At 43.4% G+C, this 26,219-nt stretch overlaps 2 protein-coding genes and 1 pseudogene across 2 annotated transcripts; all 3 read left to right on the top strand.

Moving 5' to 3' along the window:
- Positions 1–2,316: 2,316 nt before the first annotated feature.
- On the top strand, positions 2,317–9,902 carry LOC123122531 (putative G-type lectin S-receptor-like serine/threonine-protein kinase At1g61610). The gene is made up of 8 exons (XM_044542730.1): positions 2,317–3,073; positions 3,201–7,783; positions 7,890–7,991; positions 8,164–8,357; positions 8,458–8,665; positions 8,742–8,979; positions 9,061–9,211; positions 9,302–9,902. Exons 2-8 carry the CDS (start codon positions 6,355–6,357, stop codon positions 9,602–9,604), a joined length of 2,625 nt encoding a protein of 874 aa, XP_044398665.1. The 5' UTR covers positions 2,317–3,073; positions 3,201–6,354; the 3' UTR covers positions 9,605–9,902.
- Positions 9,903–10,115: 213 nt separating this feature from the next.
- Positions 10,116–15,263, top strand: LOC123122532 (G-type lectin S-receptor-like serine/threonine-protein kinase B120; annotated as a pseudogene).
- Positions 15,264–20,728: 5,465 nt separating this feature from the next.
- Positions 20,729–25,515, top strand: LOC123125389 (G-type lectin S-receptor-like serine/threonine-protein kinase At1g11300). Its single transcript, XM_044545893.1, has 9 exons — positions 20,729–22,058; positions 22,135–22,210; positions 22,857–22,901; positions 23,740–23,779; positions 24,034–24,255; positions 24,350–24,557; positions 24,634–24,871; positions 24,951–25,101; positions 25,219–25,515. Exons 1-9 carry the CDS (start codon positions 20,729–20,731, stop codon positions 25,513–25,515), a joined length of 2,607 nt encoding a protein of 868 aa, XP_044401828.1.
- The last annotated feature ends 704 nt before the right edge of the window (positions 25,516–26,219 follow it).

Below are 26,219 nucleotides of genomic sequence, written 5' to 3'. Positions count from 1 at the left end.
CAATAATGCTTAAGTTGGGGTTCACGAGAAGGTGGGTTGGCATTGTTATTAGCATGGTAACCACAATCAAATTTTCAGTTCTGTTTAATGGAAAGAAACTTGAGGAGTTCTGTCCATCATGAGGGATTCGACAAGGGGACCCGATATCTCCATACTTGTTCTTGTTAGCAGCAGAGGGCCTGTCGTGCCTGTTAAAATCACAAAGAGATCATCCAACCTAGGTGGGATTCAAGTGGCACCTTCGGCGCCACCAGTAAGCCACCTCCTATTCGCTGATGACAGCCTGCTGTTCTTCAAGGCAAACAGTGTGGGTGCTACCGAGGTGAACCAACTGTTGGATATATATTGCAATGCAACAGGTCAGCGGATAAATTTTGACAAATCATCTATATTTTTCAGCAAAGGTGTCCCTGAGGCTGTTCGCAATGATATAAAAAACACTTTGAACGTCCCTAATGAAACCTTGAACGAGAAATATCTGGGAATGCCAACAGATGTAGGGGCCTAAAAATGGTGCATTCAAATACTCAAAGGATAGATTGTGGAGCAAAATCCAAGGATGGGTTGAAAGGACGATGTCTTCTGCGGGCAAGGAAGTGCTAGTCAAAGCGGTGGCCCAAGCCATACCAGTCTATTCCATCTCTTGCTTTAAATTGCCAAGGGGCCTTTGTGAGCACCTGAACACGTTGGTAAGGAAGTTTTGGTGGGGGAGCAAGAACGGTCATCGCAAACCACATTGGGTATCATGGAAGGCAATGACTCAACCAAAAAGCATGGGAGGATTGGGGTTCAAAGACTTGGAGCTATTCAATCTAGCTAAGTTAGCTAGGCAGGTCTGGTGCATGTTACAGGATCCTAACTCCCTCAGCGCGCACATATTGAAGAGCGTTTATTTCCAAAACACCACTATCCTGGATGCTAACCTTGGAAGTCATCCAAGTCAGATATGGAGAGCTCTTGTTGAAGGACGAGACACGTTGAAGTTGGGGCTTATCAAGCGCATTGGCAATGGAGAGAGCACCAATTATCTGGAGCGACAATTGGCTCCCTCGTCTGGAGATGATGAGGCCATATGGTTGCATTGCAGGCACACCGCCGGTCACGGTGGCAGAACTGATAGACCACTCTAGCGCGACGTGGAATAAGCAAAAGATCGACTCCATGTTTCTGGCTTTTGATGCGAAAGTCGTACTCAGTATCCCACTCTGTACGACACCCATGCAGGATTACTGGAGTTGGGCTCATGAAAGGACCGACCAGTTCACAGTTCGATCGGCCTACAACATGCTAGTGGCGACGAGGCAAAGGAGAGAAGCTTGGTTGGAAGGATCTGCGGGTTCCTCAACGACACACACAGATGCAGTCGTTGCCAACAGAAGATGTGAGGGCACATCAAAAAATGTCTACGACAAGCTCCTGCGGCTTTTGTGGAGCTCCTGATTCCTGGCGTCACTCCCTCCTTGAGTGCACCGTCTCCAGATGCACATGGGCTTTAGTTGATGACGAGCTGGGCAGCAACTTGGTGGCTACAACAGAGAATCGAGCTAAGAGTTGGCTCTTCAACCTAATGGGATCGTTATCGCAAGAGCAGTGTATCCAGACGGCGGTGACACTATGGGCTGTGTGGACATCTTGGAGGAAGGCCATCCATGAGGCCATATTCCAGACTCCACATGCAATAAAGTCCTTCATAACCCGCTTTATCCCAGAACTGGAGGCAGTTCGGAAACCCAGGAAACCGCGTCAAGCAGCGGCGAGCGGCACAGCTTTGGTCCCTCGACCGTAGGCCCCCCCCCCCGACAAATTTTGCAAAGATACATGTAGATGCGGGAGTCAGATCACAGAGAGGAGGCTCGGCAGTAGCCATTTGCAGAGATAGTCAAGGAGTATTTATGGGAAGCTCAGCTTTGGTCATTGCTGGAGTTTGTGATGCACCCACATTGGAAGCCATAGCTTGCCGGGAGGCCATTGCATTGGCGGAGGATCTTAACCAACAACACTATATTGTTGCCTCCGACTGTAAGTAGGTGATCGAGGACATCGCTAAAGGGAGTCAGGGAGAACACGCAGTCATTATGAGAGAGATTAGATCAAGAACACCACAATCCACTTGTAAATTTACTTTTTAGAGACGTGAGGCTAATGTAGAAGCTCACAAGTTAGCTAAATTTGCATTGTCTTTACTTCCAGGGCGTCGCGTGTGGTTAGGCCAGCCGCATGACCAAGTTTCTATCCCACATTCTGTGGACTTTGAGCAATAAAAATGCCTTTATCCTCAAAAAAAAAAAAACGTAACAGTTCATGCCGGCCCGTGGCTCATGAAAAAAAAAGAAAAGGCTCGCTCCTCGCCCACGCTCTCCTCCGACGGCTTCGCAGCCGTTCCTTGCCTGCTCCGTCGCCCCCTACCTCCACTCCACTCCCTCCCGTGCTTCCTCCCACTCGACGGCATCAGCAAATGAGGCGGCAGCCCTCGCGGGTCGTCCAGCGGCACGGAGACTGTGGGAGGAGCAGCCTCGTGTCATCTCTGACCAGCAGCAGCGGGCTGGTGGTATTGCCCGCCAGCAGTTCGACGAAATGCCGAGGCCTCATGGTGGAGTTATCTATAGCACCAAGAGTTCTGCGGTTTGGTAGTCTGCGGAAGGGTAACTTGATCCAACTGAGAATATGTCACTATCCTTGGGGGAGGAGCAGCCTCGTATCAGTTCTGACCAGCAGCAGCGGCAGGCTTGTGGTATTGCCCAGAAGCTGTTCGACAAAATGCCGAGGCTTCCTGGCGGAGATACTATAGCACCGACGGTTCTGCGGTTCGCTGGTGTGCGGAACGATGACTTGACCTGACCGGGAATATATCACTATGCTTACCAATGGATCTCTCGCTGTTTCGCAAACTTTCCGTCTTATAAAGGAATGCAGGCTCTGTGGTCAGCTCATCTTTAGTGGTCATTCACCCACTTGGGCTGCTCTGCCTTGTAATGACCGAGAAAGGCTTTGCTTTTCCCAGATTCGGATTTTCTATCGTGATTTTCAGTGGAACCATTCATGTTCAATCCATGCCTGCTGTCCATACAAGACTGTAAGTACATTTACAAGGTTTTCTTTCATTTTTTTTAGAAAAGGAGGATCATCCCGGCCTTTTCGTACATGAAGGTATGCCATTATTCCCCACTCCCATCTCACACTTTTTTTCTGGCATTTTACAGTTCCAGAGGAAGGGTCATCTCACTTACGTCTGTTTTTCCTCAGGTTCGTGGTACAAACTAAGCTTCAGATGCTAGGTGAGTTCTCAAAAACTGGTAATGTTTCCAACATGTGTAATTGTGTGGAGGGAGGGATTATGCATGTACCTACCTGGCAAATGGTCACTCAATGGGAGTACTGACTGTACTTATAAATTAACTACGAGGATCAGAACATCTCTAGCATAATCCCTATATGGATCCCTATGCCTAAAAACTGTCAAAATGGGAGGAAAACCCACTCTAGCAGATTCTCTATATGACACCTTATCCCTATAATGTTTAGTGACAACCCTAGAAACGCGGTGAATCCCACCTCTTCCGCCCCTATCCATATACTTTTGATTCGGTGAAGTCGGCATACTCTATATGTTCTAGTGCCAGAGAATGCAAGATAAATGCCTCAGTAAATTGAAGGAAAGGGGCTGGACAAATACTGTTTTGTCCCTTGTGCCTGGTACATGATGACACGGCCATGCTCATCCTACTGTAATGCTCCTGCACCACGCTACAAATCATTTGAGAATACTAGTTTCTTCTATTTTCATGGCAACGTTTGATGAATTATATTTGTTTCCTTTTCATGAGTTGTAGGGTAATTTCATTCTTGCTTGTTTAGTTCCATAATTTGTTTTCTCACTCCTGCCTTTTCTCTTATAGCATGATCGGTTGAACATGAGAAGCTTATACTTAGTTGCATAATAATATATACTTGTACATGCATCTGTACAGTCACTCGACTTTTCTTGTCAACATGGTATTTCTTATTATTCTTGTTCTGATTAATCAGTTATGGCTTTCTAGTATGGGGAATTTTGAATACTATGCAGGGGTTCTCAAGTTTGTGTACTCCAGAATTGTTTCTTGCCTCACAGCTACAAAATAGAACAGCTAGAGCTAGAATTAACATTATTTCTGAAACAGTTTCTGGGTAAAAAATGTAAATCATAGGGTCAATTTTACTTCAAGCTAGTGTAGTGCTACATGCAGTTTCTGCCTTTTTTTTACACAAACACCCGTATTTTAGGAGTTGCGATGAATTTTCCCTTTGTTTCAGAATATTTTTTTCATTCACCCCACAATCTCCATCTTGTCTTAATTTTTCATCTACTTTTGCTAACACTCTTGATATGCAGTTGGAACAAGCTATATTTCTAGCATTTTAACCCTTTCAGTCTCTTTCAACTCTCTAAAAACAATTTATCAGCCACAGTTTACACGTGGATCAGCAATAATGCATCGGGTCTTATGCTTGTGGCCCACACAGGTAAGACATGCCCATAGCCCTGGCCCTGGCCCATGACAGGCACAAAAATGTCACCCATACCCGTTGCTAGTGGGCATGCCCACATCACCAGCATCGTAACACTTTGCACAACAACTTAGTAACAGCGGAACAACTGTAGTTTCCATTCCAATCAAGCAAAATTGAGAAAATCCCCGAGATTAATCAAGAATATCCACATAGTCAATTTTAAAAAGATAAACTGACATAGCAGTATAATTATATTGTACAAAAGAAATACATGGGAAGTGTTCCTGGGGCCAAATGACCGTGCTAATTTAGGGCTCACTGGTCACCCTTGCCCATTTACCCAGGCATAAGATGACACCCACAAACACATGGAAAATGGGTAATTGGACCAGACTTCCATCCAACTCGTCTGCCCGAATGTCTGGAATAGTCTGGTGAAGTTGTCATGGCAGTTCACCGAAACGTTGTTCACTCCTTGGACTGATTGGTGCGGCGACTGTCCTCAGAAACACAGAGAACCTTATTGCCTGATGGCCAAATGACACCACGTTGTGGAAAAACTTTAACCACCGGACCGACGCATTCATCCCGATCATAAAGGTCAGGATCGGTGTTGTCACGTGTGGCGATGCCTTCCTCGTTCGCTGGTTCCCTTCTTCTTTAAAAGGAACATGTAGGCCAGGTTTATATATTACGCTGAGACGTGGCAGTTGGTTGTCTTTGGGTGCCAACCGCACAACTGTTGTCTCGGATGGAACACACTTGCCCTTGGGAACCATCACATCATGTGGATCAACACATTCTCGCGTTTAAGGCCAGTTTTAGGCAATGCTCTCGTGATTAGTTGGTGATCTCCTTCAAAGATTGGGCGTGTACCCAACGTTAATGGTACAAAGTGGTTATGTAGACTTCTTAGGGCAAGTAACTTCTAGGATGCCCTGATGATTGATTGGTTCAATGATCGACGTCATACTCTTATTATGGTATTTGGTTAATTGTGCAACGTAGAATACTCAGTCAAGATATTCATAAATATTACATGGACTAGAACAAGACATTCGAATGCACATGACTGACGCGAATTATTCTGTAGATGGATGCAATTCTTTTTCCATGTACTCTTGAACATTCAAGTTCTTCCGGAAGTTGTGTCATACATTTCTAACAATTAATCTTTCTATATGCTCTTCAACACCACCCTACTTCCTAACAAATGATGCGGGAAACCCTCGGGTATAATGTTAACTCTACCATGTCTAAAATGGTCCCATGAAGTTGTCATGACATCTTTGTCACTGTCACCCTGTTATTCATCCTCCTAGTCATGCTGTCGTTGTGTGTGCTCGACCAACCACCAACGATTTTGTCAGATGATAATTGGTGCCTTCACCATGGTCTTCTGAAGCACGTGGAGGTAAAACTAATTTCCTTTATGAGTGTCCAAGTCGACCTGGAAACAGTTAATCCTCAGTCAACTGTTGGTAGTCCTTGGATCAAAATTTTCCTTTTCTTTTCCAATTGCACGAATCGGACGTTTTGACCGAACATTGTGAGTGTTCAGTCGCCTTAGGAATAGTAAAACCCTTTCGAAAAATGACGTTTGGATTCATACCGCGCGCCGTGGTTTGACCAGCTGAGTTCACACCAACGATGCCGCTCTTACGTGGACAGCTGAAATGTCAACTCCAAGGTACTGTCAACTCGAACCAGAATTCAAAGCTTTGCATTTTTCAGTCGCCCCTTTCATTATCAATCTGACGTGAGTGCTGGATCCGGTCACCAATTTGTTAAGAAATTAACACTAATCCTTTGTTGCTTGTGAAGACCAAGCATCGATCCAGACTTTGCACTTTAACTAACAGCATGTCAGCATCAGCACCAGAAGTACTGAACAAGCTACGATTAGTACATTCTCCTTGCCAGAGCACGTACTGCAGAAGACTGCGGCCTGATCGATCCATGGATTGGCCAGCTCTCACCTGCTACACTGCCGCCCTGATCATTCTCTTCCTGCCGTTGCGGGCGTCCGACGATCGGCTTGTCCCAGGCGAGCGGCTCTTCCCTGGCACCACCATCATCTCCGATGACGGTACCTTTGCCTTGGGCTTCTTCAGCCCCTCCAACTCAACTCCGGCCAGCCTGTACTTGGGCATATGGTACAACGGCATACCGGAGCTCACTTTTGTGTGGGTCGCCAACAGGGAGACGTCGGTCACCAACAGCACTTCCTCTGTGCCGACACTCTCCCTCACCAACACCTCCAACCTCGTTCTCTCTGATGGTAGCAGCGGCCGTGTCGTTTGGACGACTGATGTGGCCGATGCCTCGAGCTCCGTGGCAGCAGCAGCGGTGCTTGAGAACACCGGCAACCTCGTCGTCCGGTCACCGAATGGCACCATGCTGTGGCAGAGCTTCGACCACCTCACCGACACGTTCCTTCCTGAAATGAAGATACGGATCAGCTATGCCACGCGTGGCACCGGCATCCGCCTGGTGTCCTGGAAGGGGCCCGACGACCCATCATCGGGGCGCTTCTCCTACGGAGGCGACCCGGACACGCTCCTCCAGTTATTCCTCTGGGATGGGGCCCGCCCGGTGGCCCGCAGAGGGCCATGGACGGGGTACCTGGTGAAAGGTGAGCACCAATACCAGCAGGTTAATGGCAGCTTGGCCGTCATCATCTACATGGCCATCGTCGACAACGAGGAGGAGATCTACACCACTTACACAGTCTCTGCTGGCGCCCCACGCACAAGGTATGTGGTGACATACACTGGAGATTACCAGCTCCAGAGCTGGAGTAGCAGCTCCTCCACATGGATTATCCTCGACAAGTGGCCGTCCACTGAATGCAACCGGTATGGATTTTGTGGTCCGTACGGCTACTGTGACCAGACAGCGATGCCCATGCCATTGTGCAAATGCCTTGATGGCTTTGAGCCAGCAAGCACAGATGAGTGGGCAGCTGGTAGGTTCTCAGCAGGGTGCCGGCGAAAGAAGGCACTGCGCGGATGCGGTGACGGCTTCTTGGCCTTGGAAGAGATGAAGGCACCAGATAGGTTCACAATTTCCGGCAGGAACATGAGCACATTGAAGGAGTGTGCATCGGAGTGCAGTCGCAACTGCTCCTGTGTTGCGTATGCATTCGTCAACCTAGGCAATGGCAGGTCCGGAGGAGATGTGACGCGATGCTTATTGTGGGCGGGGGAGTTGATTGACACAGCAAAGTATGGCCAAGGGCTTGGCAGCGTCACGCTATATCTCCGGCTTGCAGGCTTAGATGTAGCAGCTGGTACCAAATTTTCTCCCTAGCTATTTCTTGTTAATTTGTCTATACCAACCCACTTTCATGATTACATTATTCATTTGCCTTTTTATGGCATGTGTTCATTGCACAGGTAAGAAGATAAAGAGCACCGCAGCTATCATTGTACTGGCAGTTTTAGGAACGGGTGTTGTGGCACTCCTATGCATTTTCGTGGCATGGCTAAAATTCAAAGGTACGCATGCAGTTTTTTCTGATGTGGAAGAAAAAGATAAGTTTGTATACTATGGTATTGTAATATCAGACTACAAAATCTTATAAAGGCACTGAGTACAGAAAACAATACCAAATAACCCCTAAGGTTGTTTCGAGTGTGACTTAGCCAATATGGCATTTTTTGCAAGCAGGCAAGAACAGAAAATGGAGAAAACACAAGAAGCCTACATTTGATCGTATAAGTACCTCTTATGAACTTCGGGAAGGAGACCCTCCACATGATCATGAATTTCCATTTGTAAGTTTTGAGGAAATTTCTCTAGCAACAAACAATTTCTCCGAGACATGTATGATTGGACAAGGGGGATTTGGCAAGGTCTACAAGGTAACTTGATCCTTTGGTAAATTCCCATAGTTTATTCTAAAATCAGAAGTTGTTGATATGAAAACAAAGCAGGGTCTAAGTTTTCCTCTAAATTCTTTAGGGATTATTAGGTGGGCAAGAAGTTGCTGTCAAGAGGCTAAGTAGTGATTCTCAACAAGGAACAAAGGAATTCAGGAATGAAGTAATTTTAATTGCCAAATTGCAACACAGAAACTTGGTTCGGCTTCTCGGATGTTGTGGGGAGGGAGATGAAAAGTTGCTGATCTATGAGTATCTTCCTAACAAAAGCTTAGATGCTACCCTTTTTGGTACATATTTTAGTAACAACCCACAATTTCACGAAACAACCCAAAGAAAATTAATTCACGTTTATCTGATGTACAGATGATTCAAGAAGAATGAAGTTGGATTGGACATCACGGTTTAATATAATCAAAGGGGTTGCAAAGGGACTTCTGTATCTCCACCAAGATTCAAGACTAACTATAATTCATAGGGATCTCAAAGCCGGAAACGTTTTGCTAGATGCAGAGATGAAACCGAAGATAGCAGACTTCGGTATGGCGAGGATCTTTGGCGATAACCAACAAGATGCAAGCACCCAACGTGTTGTGGGAACATAGTGAGTAACCTTTTCAGCTTATATATAGACCATGTAAACTTGCATTCAACTTCTACTCATGTTAATGCAATGGTCACACAGTGGATACATGGCCCCAGAATATGCAATGGAAGGTGTCTTCTCCACCAAGTCTGATGTCTACAGCTTTGGTGTCCTAGTACTTGAGGTCGTGACTGGTATAAAAAGAAGCTCCAGTAGTCACATCATGGGCTTCCCTAGCCTCATTGTGTATGTAAGTGCCCACAAGAGTTCTATGAAATTCCAAATTTAGAAATAGATAAAGTTTTTGAAGATTCTTTTTTGATACTTTTCCTTGTTTCAGTCATGGAATATGTGGAGGGAAGGAAAGACAGATGAATTGGTGGACAAATATACCATGGATACTTGTTCACTGGATGAAGTTTTGATTTGCATCCATGTAGCACTCCTGTGTGTCCAGGATAATCCAGATGACAGGCCACTCATGTCGTCCGTTGTGTTCATCCTAGAGAACGGAAGCAACACACTTCCACTCCCCACTTGCCCTGCCTACTTTACACGTCGACATGCAGAAATGGAGCAAATTAGAGATGATATCCAGAACTCCGGGACCAGTTTTACTCTCACTGAGATTGAGGGGAGATGAAATAACTATAATTTTATTTAGACATGTTGCAGCGCCTTTCCAAGAAAAACATCTTCCAATTGTTCTCCGGATGGTCAAGCTTCAGCTGTTTGGAAGTCATCATCTTCAAAAAAAAAAATTGTATTTCATTTTGTTGCCTTGTTTATATGGAAAGAAAATAAAAATACTTAGATAATATCATGAACTTTCAAACTGACAACATAACAGCAAAAGGACTCAATGGATTAATTAGGTAGGGAGTTGCTTTCACTGACAACATAATATCATGAACTTTCAAACTGACAACATAACATTAGAATGCACATTTGTGTTTACCTTGAAGAGAGAAACCCACGTACTTGTTCATTCGGCCCACTGGTGACAGGTCTGCTCGTCAAATCCTGGAAGTTGGATGTGGTTTCTAATCTTCTATCCATCTTTTCCGCACGAGGGCGCCATTGCTGCACTGGGGAAGTTCATAAAGGAGCAACATCGCAATCGAAATTGATTAATGTCGGCATTTTCAGGCTGCAACGCACGACTATGCGCATGAGCACAGACTATGCGCATGAGCACAAGGGGTTGTGCGGTTAGTGCCTTCACTGATGTTTATTGTACAATATTGATCTGCATATTTTTTTAGGTCGATCTCTATACTACTAAATTTCTTTTCTACTCCTCCGTCCCATAATACATACTACAAACTAACTTGATTTATATGGAATTACCACACGAGCGGCAATTTTATTTAATCCTCGCTAATTTGTATGTAGCATGATGCACTGGTGCTTGAATTCAGATTTATTTTATCATAAATTTTGTGTGTGTGATGATGAAGCAAAATATAGTTTGTACTTTTGACGACCGAGTTGTTTAAGCTAAATCAATGAACAACTATGGACGAAATAGCACCAATCCTAATTCAACAAATGAGCACTCCTCAGCAAAAAAAAGAAGAAGTTTAGGACAACAATATATTTGTTCTGTCTTCTTTTTTCTCCATGTCGTCTCTTCGCCCCACCCCCACCCCACCCTCCAATGTCTAAATCGTGGCTCCGCCCCTGAACCACCGGTCTGGTGGTCCATGTGTCTTCTTTTTGTAGATTATTGTTTCATCGGGAGGTGGCATAATACGTCTTTGGTGATTCTGTTAACATTCACTTTTCATGACTCTAATCTTCCGTAAGCATGCTAGAACGACGGGGTTGGACAAAGTTAGAGCGTGATATTTAGTGTATGACAAGCATTTTAGTGATGTGAATCTGCAGTTTCTGGGCTGATTTGACGAAGTAAGCATTAGGCAGAAAGGAGCCCACATTTCCATCCTAGTCAGCAGTGGGACAGATCGAATATGCAGAAGTGAACTAGCCACCCAGCCAGGTATCCACAGCATGATAGATGGAAGAGGAATGAACGGAGGAGGGAGAAAGATTTCTGTGGGATTTGGGGATTTCACCCGCGCGGGACGTTTTTATTTACCTGAAGAGCATTATGATTAGCTGCCTGTTCCCCTAAAAAAAGATTAGCTGTCTATTTGTTTTTGTAATGTTTCACGACTGATCTCAGCATGATAACATCTGCGAGTATTTTTCAAAATAGATTGTTAAATAATTAGGTGCATGACATAGTATAGGCTGACACGTTGCCTGTATAAAATATTAAAATATCGCAAAGATCACTTTGTGTATATATACTGTCACTGCTCCATTTGCATCCCAACTCCCAGTGTTGAAGTGTTGAAGTGTTGATAGACAAAAGCTATCCGTGTAGCTTAAAGTTTCAGTCACCAGTCTGACCAGTCAGCAGTGACGGTGGCATCCCAACTCCCAACGTGGAGAGCTGAGATGTCAACTCTCAGCTACCAGAATTACAAGAACTTTGCATTATTCAATCATGTCCTTCCGCAGTCCAACACTCGTGGATGCTGCTTAGTCAAATTAGAAGCATCGCTTGCTTGTAGACCGAGGACTAGTACAATTATGTACTTATCCCCACTTAGCCTAGCAAGTTAGCTGGGCCTTAATTAGCACTAAGATTTTAGCCTAACCGGTCATGGATTGGCCTGCTCTCACCAGCTGCACCATGGTCATGATCCTTCTCTTCCAGCAGTTGATTGCTTCCGAGGACCGGCTTGTCCCCGGCAAGCCGCTCTCCCCGGAAGCCACCATCGTCTCCAATGATGGTGAATTTGCCTTTGGCTTCTTCAACCCCTCTAATTTAACTCCGTCCAGTCTGTACCTAGGCATATGGTACAACGGCATCCCTGAGCTTACCGTCGTGTGGGTCGCCAACCGAGAAACCCCGGCCACCGACACCTCTTCCTCTCCACCAACGGTCTCCCTCACCAACACCTCTAATCTGGTTCTCTCCGATGGTAATGGTGGCCGTCGTGTCCTTTGGACGACCAACGTGGCCGCTGCCTTGGGATCATCTACCTTGATGGCAGTGCTTCTGAACACTGGCAATCTCGTCATTCGGTCGTCAAATGGCACCATGCTTTGGCAGAGCTTCGACCACCACACAGACACGGCTTGGGACACACTATAGGACGCGTAGTACCACCGAGCGTCTGGTATCATGGAAAGGCCCAAACGACCCCTCACAGGGGTGCTTCTCCTATGGCAGCGACCCGAACAGGTCGCTCCAAATATTCCTGTGGGATGGGGAACAACCAGTTTCTCACAGCGCCCCCTGGGCAGGGTACCTAGTGATGAGCCTACGCCAACAACAGCTAGGGGGTGTCACGAACGTCAGCGATCTTATCATCTACCTGGCCTTCGTCGACAATGACGATGAAACATATGTCACTTACAGTCTCTCCGAAGGCACACCGCGCACCAGGTTTAAGTTTGAGGAGTGCGCGGAGGAGTGCAGCCGCAATTGCTCCTGTGTGGCATACGCGTTTGCCAATCTGAGCAGCAGCAGGTCTGGAGAAGATGTGATGAGGTGCTTGGTGTGGGACGAGGAGTTAGTTGACACAGGAAAGGTGGGGGAGCTCGGCGGTGACACTCTATCTCCGGCGTGCAAGCATGGATGCAACAACCGGTACCAGTTCTCAATTTCTCCCTCTTATTCCTATTGGTTTTTTCATTTCTCTCTTTCTATGACTTGTTTAGTTTTCAATAACAAGCTTCTAGCTCTATCATTCACTGTGACCATTGCTTCATTCACTGTGACCATTGCTTTGTCGCTAGAAATAGTCATTTCTCGGTCCATACTAATATCCTTCCGATGAAGATCTTCTTGTCCCTTTCGTACTTCATATGATGTTAAAATTCAATGGCTGTTAGCGATGACTTAGAACAAGTTATTTCTTAGTCAACTAAGAAATAGTTAAATCATATTTTCTTGTATATGTATTTGTTGGACAGGTAAAAGAATAAAGAGCAATGCAGCGAGGATTGTGCTGCCAATTTTAGGCTCTAGTGTTCTGGTACTCGTATGCATCTCCCTAGCATGGTTAAAATTCAGAGGTATGTTTAGTATACTCTGCTTAGCAAAATGTTATATTTGACCAGATTATGAGAGAGTACATTTTCCCGGCCGAACTTGGACTATGTCATCTACTACCACAATATATCCTTAGATTATAAAATCTTCAAAATCTGTCGAATATATAAAACGAGATCAAATAAATTTTAGATGGTTTAGAGCACGGTTCAGCTACTGTTTGGAGTGATCTAATGATAAAATGTAATCTAGTAGTAGATAATATGGATTCCACATGTTAGATAAATCACATTGTCGTCTTGCCGCTTTCCATATTCAGGCTGGGGGTTTCAACCTCCTTTTCTAATAAAGGGTGATACTGCATGTTAAAGAGGTTAAAAACAAGAGAAACATCTTGTCACACAGCTGTTGACACTATGGCTGTGTCTGGTTTTTGTTCCAAGGGAGTGGGTGGGTGGGTGGGGGGACTATGTAGACGCGCCTCCTGGATTATTTCCTCTAATTCCATGAGTTTGCAAATTAGGGAAAACTATGCATACCTCAATAGTTATATGAGGTAAAATATAACTATATTATTTCTTATTATCGTGTTGTGCTAATTAGAGGGGAGGTGACTTTTAACATTATGGGAGCAGGAAAGAACAAAAATTGGAGAAATCCAAATAAGGTAAGATTGGATGGTATGGGAATCTCTGACGAATGTGAAGAAGAAAACCCTCCCTATGATCAAGCATTTCCATTCGTAAAACTAGAAGAAATTTCCCTCACAACCCAAGATTTCTCTGAAACCTGGATGATTGGAAAGGGAGGTTTTGGTAAAGTTTACAAGGTAACTCTATGCTCTTTCCTAATATTCATTCTAGTCACGAGAGCTAATTTTTTCATATAGCAAATTGAAATCTAAGATTCCATTACATTTCTCTAGGGAGTGTTAGGTGGTCAAGAAGTTGCAATCAAGAGACTAAGTAGAGATTCTCGATAAGGAACAAAAGAATTTAGGAATGAAGTGATTCTAATTGCCAAATTGCAACATAGAAACTTGGTTCGACTTCTTGGATGTTGCAGCGAGGGAGATGAAAAACTCCTGATATACGAGTATCTACCTAATAAGAGCTTAGATGCTACCCTTTTTGGTACATATTCTAATAACAAACCGTCATTTCTAATTCAACTCAAAACATTTTTATTACATTTGTTTCTTCTCTTAGATGAATCAAGAAAACTGATGTTGGACTGGGCGACAAGATTCCGTATAATCAAAGGGATTGCAAGGGGACTTCTATATCTTCACGAAGACTCGAGGTTCACCATAATTCATAGAGATCTGAAAGCTGGAAATGTTCTGCTCGATGCAAATTTGAAACCCAAGATAGCTGATTTTGGTATGGCGAGGATCTTTGGCGATAATGAGAAAAATGCAAATACCCAACGCATTTTTGGAACATAGTGAGTACCCACTAAAAAACTCATATTAATTTTTCAATAAATTCAATCTTACACTTGAAATGATCAAAATAGTGGCTACATGGCTCCTGAGTATGCAATGGAAGGAGTCTTCTCTACCAAGTCCGACGTGTACAGTTTCGGCGTGTTACTACTGGAGGTTGTAACTGGTATAATTAAGGAGAAACTCCATTAGTCAAGCCATGGGATTCCCTAGCCTCACAGTTTACGTGAGTACACACATGACTTCCTTTAACTTTCATTTCCAGAAGTGCATCAAATATCTGAAGCACCTTTTGACACAGACATTTTAAATTGATATGATCGATATTCTTGGTTATTTCAGTCATGGAATATGTGGAAGGAAGACAAGACTGAGGAGCTGCCTGACTCATCCATCATAGATACTTCACCCGATGAAGTTTTGCTTTGCGTCCATGTAGTGCTATTGTGCGTCCAAGAGAACCCTGACGATAGGCCGCTCATGTCATCTGTGGTGTTTGTCCTAGAGAACGGAAGCACCACACTTACAGCCCCCAATCGCCCTGCCTGCTTTGCGCGACGAAGTGCTGAAATGGATCAAATCAGAAATGATATTCAAACTTCTGTGAACAGTTTTACTCTTACTGAGATAGAGGGCAGATGAAATAAATCCTATTTTTAGACTCATCGAACTGCTCTCGAAGGAAAAATATATGAATTTAGCACTAGTGTAAAATGTATGGCTCAACAAAATAGTGATGACATTCTGTAAAAAAGAAAAGAAAATAGTGATGTTTCATGTGTTGCCTAGTAGTCGTTATCTTTTAATATGTTTTCTCTTCCGTTTTTTGTCTGCATGACAGTCTCATTTATCGAAAAAGGCTTTCGCTCCGCTTTGTATGTAAAGCAATGATCAATAGTACCCGATACAAACACACACTTTCACAACACACACACGCGCGCGCACACACACCCAAGACATGATACATAGGCGCTGAGCACAGCAACACAATCCCTAGCACTACAAGAGCAGCCGGGGCTTCCACCGTGAACACGCCACCGCGAAGATGTGAAACCGCATATGACGAACCGTGGGCTTCAAGGCGGCGCCTTCAGGAAGGATACGACACCGGAACGCCGCCACCGCCCGGGCCGAGGATAAGAGTTTCCCGTGGAGCAACACGACGGGCAATGAGAGCCGCGATGACGCCTTTAAGAAGGTCCGTCCGAAGATAGAGCAGATTTTCACCCCGGCAATAGTCACTGCCACCGAACGCCACACCCCGGCTACCACGCCGCCCACATGGCCGTGGCAACTGGGCAGCACCGAGGCAGGGGCTCTGCCCATGAGCATCGCGCCACCACCACCAGGGCCGCCGCCCCCGGTATCCAAGACCTTGACACCAAGTCACCCGAGACCCGCCACTACCCCAACCGAAGAGACCTCGACAGTCTCATTTACAAAAAAATATATTAAGATACTGCTTAAATGAGGAGGGACTTTGAAGAAAAACACTTCAATGAAGGTGACCTTTATATTGGATACAAGTGATTAGGTGGTTAGATGAGGAAGATAAATACTCCCTGTGTCCAATATAAGTGTTGCTGATTCGGTATAATTTTAGTACTAAGTCAGCGTCACTGTTTTTAGGACGGAGGGAGTACCAAACTACGCATCGTGACATTTACAGCGGAAGCACGCATTGCCGTTTACTCGTAAATTGTATCTAGGTCTGACTACTCCATGTATAGTTTAATGTTTCAGTCACTAGCCAGCCTAGTCAACAGTTACTGTGGCATCCCAACTCTGACGCGGAAAGCCACAATGTCAACTCCGATACACTCTCAAGTTGTCTCAAGACTCAACTATACTCTGAAGCAATTTTCCATTATTCCAAAAACGAGTAGGTCTCATTCGTCAAAGCATTTTTTGAATGTAAACCACCTAGGCTTGATGCAAGTGCTCCCAATTTAAAAAGGTAAAAGGACAAAGAGCAATGCAACGAGGATTATGTTGACAATTTTAGGAGGCAGTTTTCTGGTACTCATATGCATATTTCTTGGAATTCAAAGGTATGTTTCGTCAATCGTAGTAGTTGCAACTTCCCATCCTCATTAAATTGCCAATTATTGCCATGGTGATAGACGTGCAACATTTATGGGGCTCAAATGGAACTTTTGTTTCTTATCTTCCCCACAGCCACAATCTCCTACCTCTCCGTCCTCCCTTCCCCTCGCTGCTAAATCCCGACACTATTTGATGAAGGCAACGATGGAGGGATCTCTGCTCTGGTATCCTTCGGCAGTGAAATGCTATCTATAAGCAATGACTTGAGGTAGAGGGTATGGCTGTGCAGCGGTGGCGGCGGTGTTTTTGACCGAGCCGACGATATTCAGTGGTGAGGCGCCAGTGGCCGCAATCCCATCTGCAGGTATGCGGGCGGCAACGACAACCTTCTGCATCCCAATGAGGCGGTCCTGCGCTTGGGCGCAGGATGGTGTCATTGTGCTATGATGCTAGGCAGTTGTTGCAACAGGCTGGAGTCTTCGACCTTCAGATTCGATTGCAATGACAAGTATGCTTTGCCGACCAATTCTGCCACCACAGACGGGGTAGTAGAGCATGAGGATAGTGTGGGACTGTCCGAGTGTCCCCAGCTGGAATTTTGATGGTGCCGATGACCTTCCTCCATTGCCATCTTTTGTCGCATGTGCAAAGACGACCTTCGTCGTTTTGAAGCTTTGGTGGCAACTGGAACTTGTTGCAGTTTGATTGCCTTCTTATGTGGGCATGAGCTTCACTTGCGTGGCACCTCATGTTAGGACCATGCTACGCATGTAGCTACTGGTATCACAGAAAGAGGTGGCGATAACACATTATGACTTCGGTTTTGGCGGTGCTTCTGGAGTAACAGGTCTAGGGCTCCCGGGTGAAAACCCAAGGTCTGACCCTAATTGGTTAAACATGGCAATGGCATTGTTTTTTCGTCATTTCCTTGTTGAAGGCATCGGTCGGATTTGCTCGAACCATATCTTCAAGGTGGAAACCCATGATTTGACCTTTGGTGGTTGGATCCGGCGACAATAACGCTTGATAGTCATTCCTTTCCTAGAGGCATTGCTACTTGAGAATCTTTCTCGTTGTCATTGTGATTTCAAAAGAGGGTTGGTAAGGACGGTCGTTGTTCTAATTCGTCGATCATTGTTTTGACCGCTTTAGAGTTTCCCCCCTGCTCTTTTTCCTCTGCGTCGGCAGAGCTTCAGTCTACTTTGCACTTTTCTGGCGTGATTTTGTGTGTTTACGCTAGTGTTGATTGTGTGCATCTTAATTATGAAGAGGTTGGGTGTGTGTGCTCATTGTATTTGTATCCCCTTGATACTTCATTTTGTGTCATTAAAATCCACCCTTTATCAAAAAAATCGTCTACTGTATACTAATTTGAGGGGAAATTACTAAAAATGTGGGAGCAGGCAAGAACATAAAATGGAGAAAGCACAAAAAGGTTAGATTGGATGACATGTGTATGTTGGATAAAAACCATCCCCCGGTCAAGAATTCATGTTTGTTATATTAGAAGAAATTGCCTTTCAGCCTTTGTAACCCGCAATTTCTCCGAAACATGCATGATTAGGTAGGCTTGAAATCATCCAATGTAAACATATTTAGTTTCTTCTAAATAGGGCGAAATAATTTGTTCATTTAATAAACTCAAATATTAGTACCATTATGTTCTTATACGGAATACTAGGTGGTCAAGAAGTTGCCGGGAAGAGACTAAGTGCAGAATCCCAACAAGGCACAATAGAATATAGGAATGAAGTAATTGTACTTGCCAAATTGCAACATAGAAACCTGGTTTGACTTGTTGGGTGTTGTGGGGAGGAAACTCTTTATATATGAAGTATATGCCTAACAAGAGCTTGTATGCTATGTTTTTCGGGTACATATTCTTATAACACACCATGGTTTTTGAAGAAACTCAAAAACTTTTTTTCTTATATTTGTTTTTGTATATCAAAAATATATTATTGGATTGGCTAAAATGGTTTAGCATAATCAAAGTGGTTGCAAGGCGACTTTTGTATCTCCCCAAAGATTCAAGGTTGGCCATAACCGATAGGGATCTCAGAGCCGGAAATATTTTTTAGACGAAAATATGAAACCCAAGATAGCTGATTTCGATATGGTGAGAACCTTTGGTGAAACCCGTAAAATGCAAATACCCAACGCGTTGTGGAACATAATGAGTTACCTCGTGAACAACTAGCTCATGCTAACTTGTGAGCAAATTTAACTCTGTTCGCTAACTCTTTATATATGAATTTTCAACTAGTGTCTTCTCTACTAAGTCTGACATCTACAGCTTTGGCGTGTTACTACTAGAGATCGTAACTGGTATAAAGAGAAACTCCAACAATCAAACCTTGAGTGTTCCTAGCCTCTCAATTTATGTGAGTTCACACAAGGTTTCTCTTAAGTTTCAACTTATACTAATATCAAGATTTCTACGAAATTTTCCTTTTGGCAACTTAATAAAAAAACCATAGCTATCATGTTTTTGATTGTCCCAGACAAGGTATATGTGGAAGGAAGAAAAGGCAGAAGAATTGGCCGACTCATCTATCATGGATACTTGTTCACCAGGCGAAGTTTTGCTTTGCATTCATGTGTGACTCATGTGTGTCCAAGAAAACCCAGATGACATACCAGCCATGTGAACGCCATGTTTGTCTTGGAGAATGGAAAAAGCACCACACTTCCACCTCCCAACCGCCCTGCCAACTTTATACAACGAATCACATAAATAGAGAAATTGGAGTCGATATTCAAAACTCCGTCAACAGTCTTACTCTTACGTAGATACCAGGGCAATAAAAAATTGTGGTAAGTCATATATATAATTAAAAAAAATTCTTTAAGAAACAAAAAGGCCATGCATAATTTGGCTCGAGGTCTTTATCTTCCAATCTTTTTATTCCTTTTTTGGTTGGCGTTGCTTACTATGTCAATTTAGTAGTAAGTATGATCTTTAACCAAGAATATAACCATCGACAGTGATGAGGTGCAGCTAGCTGTCCAAATGAGTTGAGTAAGTGGTGATGTACTTTCCTCACTCTTAGAATGGAACTTTATATTTTCTTGAAGAAAAGGCTTTATGATATTATGGCACAGTGTCGGACAAAATTAGGGCGTGACATTCGACGTATTGAGTTCAGATAAGCACGCTGACTTGTCTGAACACTGAAGAGCACGCGTTCTTCTGCAGCTAGCTGCTAGTCTAAGATGCTAGTAAATTAAGCATAAACACCATGACACGCTTCCCAGCAGCAAGTGCAGGTCCGAACGAGAAACCATCATGCCCAGAGAAGAAATCAACTGTGGTTGTTGGCCGTGATAAAAAAAGCAGGTAAAAGATTGGGAAGCAGAACATGTAACAGTCAAACTCAAAACTCAACGGACAGACTTGATCCTTACAGTTCTATAGGGAAGACAGGTCAGTTATATCAATCTTCCATGCAAGAAAATATATTCGGTAAAACAACACTTTATAACAAACAACACATCGATTAGCTCAACAAAAAAATGCATACGTCTGTGTTAGTTACACTCCATTTGTAGCCATCGATCGTTCATGCTGCTAAGTTTTTCTTCTGAAACTATCTGGAGTGTTTAATGTTTTCATCCATGAGACTAGTAAGAGAATATTTAGTTTGCACATTAAGACGGTACGAAACTCAGTCTGAGAATGGAAGCACCTTTCCGTTGGTACGTACTAATACACTATAGGTTTGACCAGTGACTTTGAAATCCTGCGATCCAACCGCGCCAGAGCTGGGCCAGGTCAGTATAGTATCTTAATGTTAGTATCTCACCCACCGGGGATCCAACACTAGATTTGACGCGCATTCGGTGTGTCTTTCCATTACGGATTTTCCATTAGTGCGAGGCAATGAGGGTAGTGACGGAAAAAAAAAATCTAGCTATCTAGTCAGCAGTGATGGTTGCATGCATCCCAACTCCGAGGTGGACAGCTGAAATATAAACTCCAACACATAATATGGGACCAACTCCTCCAGAATTAATTGTGCAACTTTGTATTATTCAATCATCTGCTTCCGTGATGGAACATTCACGGATCGTTCGTCAAACCATTTTGTTACTTTGTAGACGAAGGTTCGACGCAAGTGCTTTTGTCCATTGAGCAGCATTGATATATAGCTTGTAGCTTAGGTACAGCTTAGTAACTAAGATTTTAGCCTGACGGGTCGATGGATTCGCTGGCTTTGGGCTGCTGCACCGCGGCCTTCATCATTCTGTTCCTGCCTTTGAGCGCTTCCGATGATCGGCTTGTCCCTGGCAAGCCGTTGGCCCTCGGCAACACCATCGTTTCTGACGACGGCGTGCTCGCCTTGGGCTTCTTCAACCCCTCCAACTCCACTCCAGCCAAGCTGTACCTTGGCATATGGTACAACAATATCCCTGAGCTCACAGTTGTGTGGGTTGCCAACCGTGAAACCCCAATCACCAACAGCTCTTCCTATGCACTTATGCTCTCTCTCACCAACGCCCTCAATCTCATTATCTTGGAAGGTAATAATGGTGGTCGTGTCCTTTGGACGACGGCCAACGTGACCACTTCCCCGGCAGGATCGTCTACCCCGACGGCAGTGCTTCTGAACAGTGGCAACCTCGTCATCCGGTCGTCAAATGGCTCCACAGTGTGGCAGAGCTTCGATCACCAGACAGACACGCTCCTCCCAGGGATGAAGATCCGGATCAAATACAACACGGGCGGTACTGGCGATCGTCTGGTATCGTGGAAGGGCCCCGGAGACCCCTCACCGGGGCGCTTCTCCTATGGTGTTGACTCGGACACGCCCCTCGAAGCATTCCTATGGGATGGGGGGATCGTGGTATCCCGTAGTTCCCCATGGACGGGGTACCACGTGAAGAGCTTTAAGCAACAACAACTAGAGGTGGCCATGAACGGGAGTGATGTTATCATGTATGTATCGTTCGTCGACAACGGCGATGAGATCTATGCCACATATAGCCTCTCTAACGGCGCCCCGCCCGTAAGGTCAGTGTTGAAATATTCTGGTCAGTATCAAACTGAGATCTGGAGTAGCAACTTGTCGGTGTGGGTAGTTCTAATGAAGTGGCCATCTGCTGAATGCAATCTCTATGGTTATTGTGGCCCATATGGCTACTGCGACGAGACAGTGGCACCAATCCCAACTTGCAAGTGCCTAGACGGCTTCGAGCCATCAAACAAGGAGGAGTGGACCCGTGGCAAGTTCTTGGCGGGGTGCCGGCAGAAGGATCTGTTGCAAGGGTGCAGCGATAGCTTCTTGGCCTTGTCGAGGATGAAGTCACCAGACAAATTTATGCACGTCGGAGGGGGCAGAAGTACATCTGAGGAGTGTGCGGCAGAGTGCAGACGCAACTGCTCCTGTGTGGGGTACGTGTATCGCAATGTCAGTAGCGGTGGGTTCAGAAGAGACGCGACGATGTGCTTGGTGTGGGCTGGGGATTTGATTGACACCGGAAAGATAGGCACAGAAATCGGTGGAGAGACACTCTATCTCCGACTTGCAGGTATAAATGCAGCAGGGTGGTAACAAACTACTGTTAATTTCTACTGTTAATTTTGTCTTTGCTAACATACTTCTAGGTGTAACTTGTATCTTCCATATTTCTTATGGTCTATGTACTTATGACGCAGCTAAAAGAAGAAAGAGCTATGCAATCAGGATTGTGCTCCCAGTTCTAAGCAGTGGTTTTCTCGTACTCATCTGCATATCGGTTGTCTGGTTAAAATGCAAAGGTATGTTTACTTTCTTTTTTTGCGGGCAAATGTTTAGTTAAATATCCTTACAAAAATGCTATAGTCGTTGATGGCCTTATGAGAAAGTGCGTTGAACTACATAAACTGGGAATTCATCATCCACTATCACAATATATACCCCTGGTTTCAAATATCCCTAATCCGCTTGAATATGTAAACTAGAGCAGATACATTTTTTAGATGTGTTATATAGGGTCGCGCTATTCGTCACCCTGGGTGAGGAATAGTTATTCTTCACCCCCTCTCTATTTTGACATCAATGCACCATATTTTTACGTTTTGTAAATTTCGTCTTATTTCATACATAAAAAAAGAACGTAAGAAAATATGTACTCGCCGTAAAAAATATTTTATGTTACATAAAATTACAAATGTAAAAACATATTGTAAAACATACATAAAATGTGATTTTTCTGATCTTATAACTTTTTCTAGACCAAATTTTACATATTGAATTAATGTGCATGTAACTATTTATATTCTAAACGTAATTTATTTAGGAAGCGATCGTAAGATTACCTCGGATGAAGAATAACTTATTCTGCATCCTGGGTGATGAATAGTAATATATATATGCACCTAGGGCTGTTATGGTAAGTCATATTCATTAATTAGTGCATGCCATACAATTGACAAAATAATGGCTTTCCATATTTTGTTTGCATGCACTAGTATCCTAAATGGTCAATGATTTCTTTCGAAAACAAAAATAATCTGAACACTCATACTTGGGTGTGTATATACGTACATGTACCCAAGATATATCCACGTGTACATGTTATTTGACCATGATACCAGTTAGTGGGTATTATACCTAACGAAAATATATACACGTTGTTTTATACACAATGAAAATATATACATAAGTGTCAAAAATATACACATAAATGTCATAGTTTTTAATAAGTACGTGCTGGTGTTATATTCAATAGAAATATACACATACATATACATACCTCGATGTGAATATACACATGAATATACATACCTCGATGTTAGTATACTCATGAATATGTACGCGTTGGTGTTCTACCCAGTGAACATATTCATATCAATATATATAACTCGATGCAAATTTTATTTGTATATACCCATAAATTTCGCATCTGTTAATAAGTGGTACATGTATCTGAGATACCCACATGTATATTTTATTAGACCGTGATACCAGTTGTGAGTATTATACCTAATAGAAAATGCAAGTGTTGATGTTATTCCAATTGAAAATATGTACGCGTTGGTGTTATACCCAATAAAAATATTTACGTGTTGGTGTAAGTGCTAAAAATGGTGCGTAGTATTTTTCTAATTAATTATCTTGCATCTACCATACATGCCAAAAAGTATGATAAATAATTCATTACAATTTCCTATCAAGAAGGGACAAATAATGACACGTATTAATTAGACAACCGTTATAACTTTCCATAGTTGCAACGCCATGCAAACAAATAGGAAAGTAGTAATGCAGGTATGTATGCAAAATTTAAACACATCTTATCGACGAAAACTAGTATGATCCAATGACATCTAGGCAAGGAGCCTGGGCACCTAGGTGTCCCAAACTGTTGTCCTAGAGTCTACACAATAGTATAACGATAATGGGCAATCTACTAACAACTAATATGGATTCCATGTGTGCTAGAGTCTACACAATAGTATCAACAATTCAAATGATCAACAATAAAGGTTTCTTTCTTATGCCTATGGTTTTCTTATTGGAAGGGTAATGACTATTACATTGTCAGAGCAGGCAAGAACAAAAAATGGAGAATGCACAAGAATATAAGGTTGGGTGGTATGAGTGCCTCTAATGAAACCAGGGAAGACAACCCTCCTCATGATCAAGATTTTCCATTCGTAAGATTAGAAGAAATTGTCCTCGCAACCCACAATTTCTCTGAAGCATGTAAGATTGGACAAGGAGGATTTGGCAAAGTCTACAAGGTATCTTGTTCAATATCCAGTTCAAGTTATTCTTTTGAAATTAGGACAATTGTTTTTTTTTTCATATGTAAATCTCGAGTCTATTTTTCTCTAGGGACTATTAGGTGGTCAAGAAGTCGCAGTCAAGAGGCTAAGTAAAGATTCTCAACAAGGAACAAAAGAATTCAAGAACGAAGTAATTTTAATTGCAAAATTGCAACATCGAAACTTGGTTCGACTTCTTGGTTGTTGTGGTGAAGGAGATGAAAAGCTCTTGATATATGAGTATCTGCCTAATAAAAGCTTAGATGCTACCCTTTTTGGTACATATTGGAGTAGCAAACCATATTTTTCTCATACAACTCAACAATTTGTTTCTTACATTTATTTCTTTTTTAGATGACTCAAGAAAATTGTTGTTAGATTGGACAACACGGTTTAATATAATCAAAGGGGTAGCAAGGGGGCTATTGTATCTTCATGAAGACTCAAGGTTCACAATAATTCATAGGGACCTGAAAGCTGGGAATATTTTGTTGGATGCACATATGAAACCCAAGATAGCTGATTTTGGTATGGCGAGGATCTTTGGTGATAACCAGCAAAATGCAAATACTCAACGCGTAGTTGGAACATAGTGAGTATTCATTGAAAAAGGCATATTAATAAGTTGATATCACGTTAGATAATGCAATGTTTTTGGTATGATCAAGCAGTGGCTACATGGCTCCTGAGTATGCAATGGAAGGTGTCTTCTCTACCAAATCTGATGTCTACAGCTTTGGGGTGTTACTACTAGAGGTTGTAACTGGTATAAGGAGAAATTCTGATTGTGAAACCATGGGATTTCCTAGCCTCACAGTCTATGTGAGTACACACAAGACTTCTATCAAGTTTCATTTCTAAAAATGCATCAAATTTGCAAAGCTATTTTTTAGTTGAGATATAAAACGAATGCTGATCTGATGTTCTTGCTTGTTTTAGTCATGGAATAAGTGGAACGAAGAGAAGACTGAGGAACTGCCAGACTCATCTATCATAGATACTTCACCAGACGAAGTTTTGCTTTGCGTCCATGTTGCACTCCTATGCATCCAGGAGAACCCAAATGATAGGCCATGCATGTCATCTGTTGTGTTCGTGCTAGAGAATGGAAGCACCACACTTACAACCCCCAATTGTCCTGCCTACTTTGCGCGACGAAGTGCTGAACTGGATCAAATAAGAAATATTCAGACTTCTGTCAACAGTTATACTTTTACCGAGATAGAGGGGCGATGAAATAATAATTTTGTATTTTTTGATGTACTTAACACTGTTGTAAATTGTCTGGCTCACAAAATAGTGATGTCAGTTTTTAAAGAAGACAAAATAGTGATGTATCATGTGTTGCTCAGATGTCATGATCTTTGAATGTGTTTTCTATTCTGTTTCTGGCTCAATATAGCAGTCTCAGTTAAAAATAATACTTTTTTTGAAACGGAGGCAAAAGCTTTGCCCCATCTATTAAATAAGCGAGAATAGAGTTTGTTACAAGTAACCCGAATACACGACATGAGATTACTCTCGCAAAATGATGGACCCTAATTTCTTTGCACCGGCGATGACCCAAAGGTTGGCCTTGGTCTGGATGGAGGCAAGCAATATAGTCGGTGGTGCGCTCTTGTGCTTGAAGACTCTTGAATTTCGCTCGTTCCAGATAGTCCATGAAAGAAGCATGATTAGGGACGCCTTAGCTTGGCGGTTTGGCGTGTCTTTGTCACAGGTACTTGCCCACCAAGCCTCAACCGAGTCGAACAAGGGCCAACCGGAGGCGTCAAGGCCGAGAATGTGGTTTTTGTCAATGATCAAAGACCAAAGCCTTCGAGTGTAGCGGCATTTGAAGAAGAGATGAGACCCACATTCTTGCACTCTCTTACAGAGAGGCCAAAGACCATAGTTGGGCCACCCACGCTTCGCCAATCTATCGGCGGTCCAAACTCTAT

This window comes from Triticum aestivum, chromosome 5D, assembly GCF_018294505.1.
Source record: "Triticum aestivum cultivar Chinese Spring chromosome 5D, IWGSC CS RefSeq v2.1, whole genome shotgun sequence".
In the NCBI taxonomy this organism is placed as follows: domain Eukaryota; kingdom Viridiplantae; phylum Streptophyta; class Magnoliopsida; order Poales; family Poaceae; genus Triticum; species Triticum aestivum.
Note: the sequence above shows the minus strand (reverse complement) of the source record. Positions and strands in the feature narration are given on the sequence as shown.

What these genes read in the sequence shown, in the direction of transcription:
- LOC123122531 (XM_044542730.1), top strand. Translation starts at nt 6,355, where the DNA reads ATGTCAGCATCAGCACCAGAAGTACTGAACAAGCTACGATTAGTACAT. An exon ending in GATTTGGCAAGGTCTACAAG is followed by an intron (nt 8,358 to 8,457) that starts GTAACTTGATCC and finishes TAAATTCTTTAG; the next exon opens with GGATTATTAGGTGGGCAAGA. An exon ending in TCCCTAGCCTCATTGTGTAT is followed by an intron (nt 9,212 to 9,301) that starts GTAAGTGCCCAC and finishes TCCTTGTTTCAG; the next exon opens with TCATGGAATATGTGGAGGGA.
- LOC123125389 (XM_044545893.1), top strand. Translation starts at nt 20,729, where the DNA reads ATGGATTCGCTGGCTTTGGGCTGCTGCACCGCGGCCTTCATCATTCTG. An exon ending in CTTAGATGCTACCCTTTTTG is followed by an intron (nt 24,558 to 24,633) that starts GTACATATTGGA and finishes TTTCTTTTTTAG; the next exon opens with ATGACTCAAGAAAATTGTTG. An exon ending in CAACGCGTAGTTGGAACATA is followed by an intron (nt 24,872 to 24,950) that starts GTGAGTATTCAT and finishes ATGATCAAGCAG; the next exon opens with TGGCTACATGGCTCCTGAGT.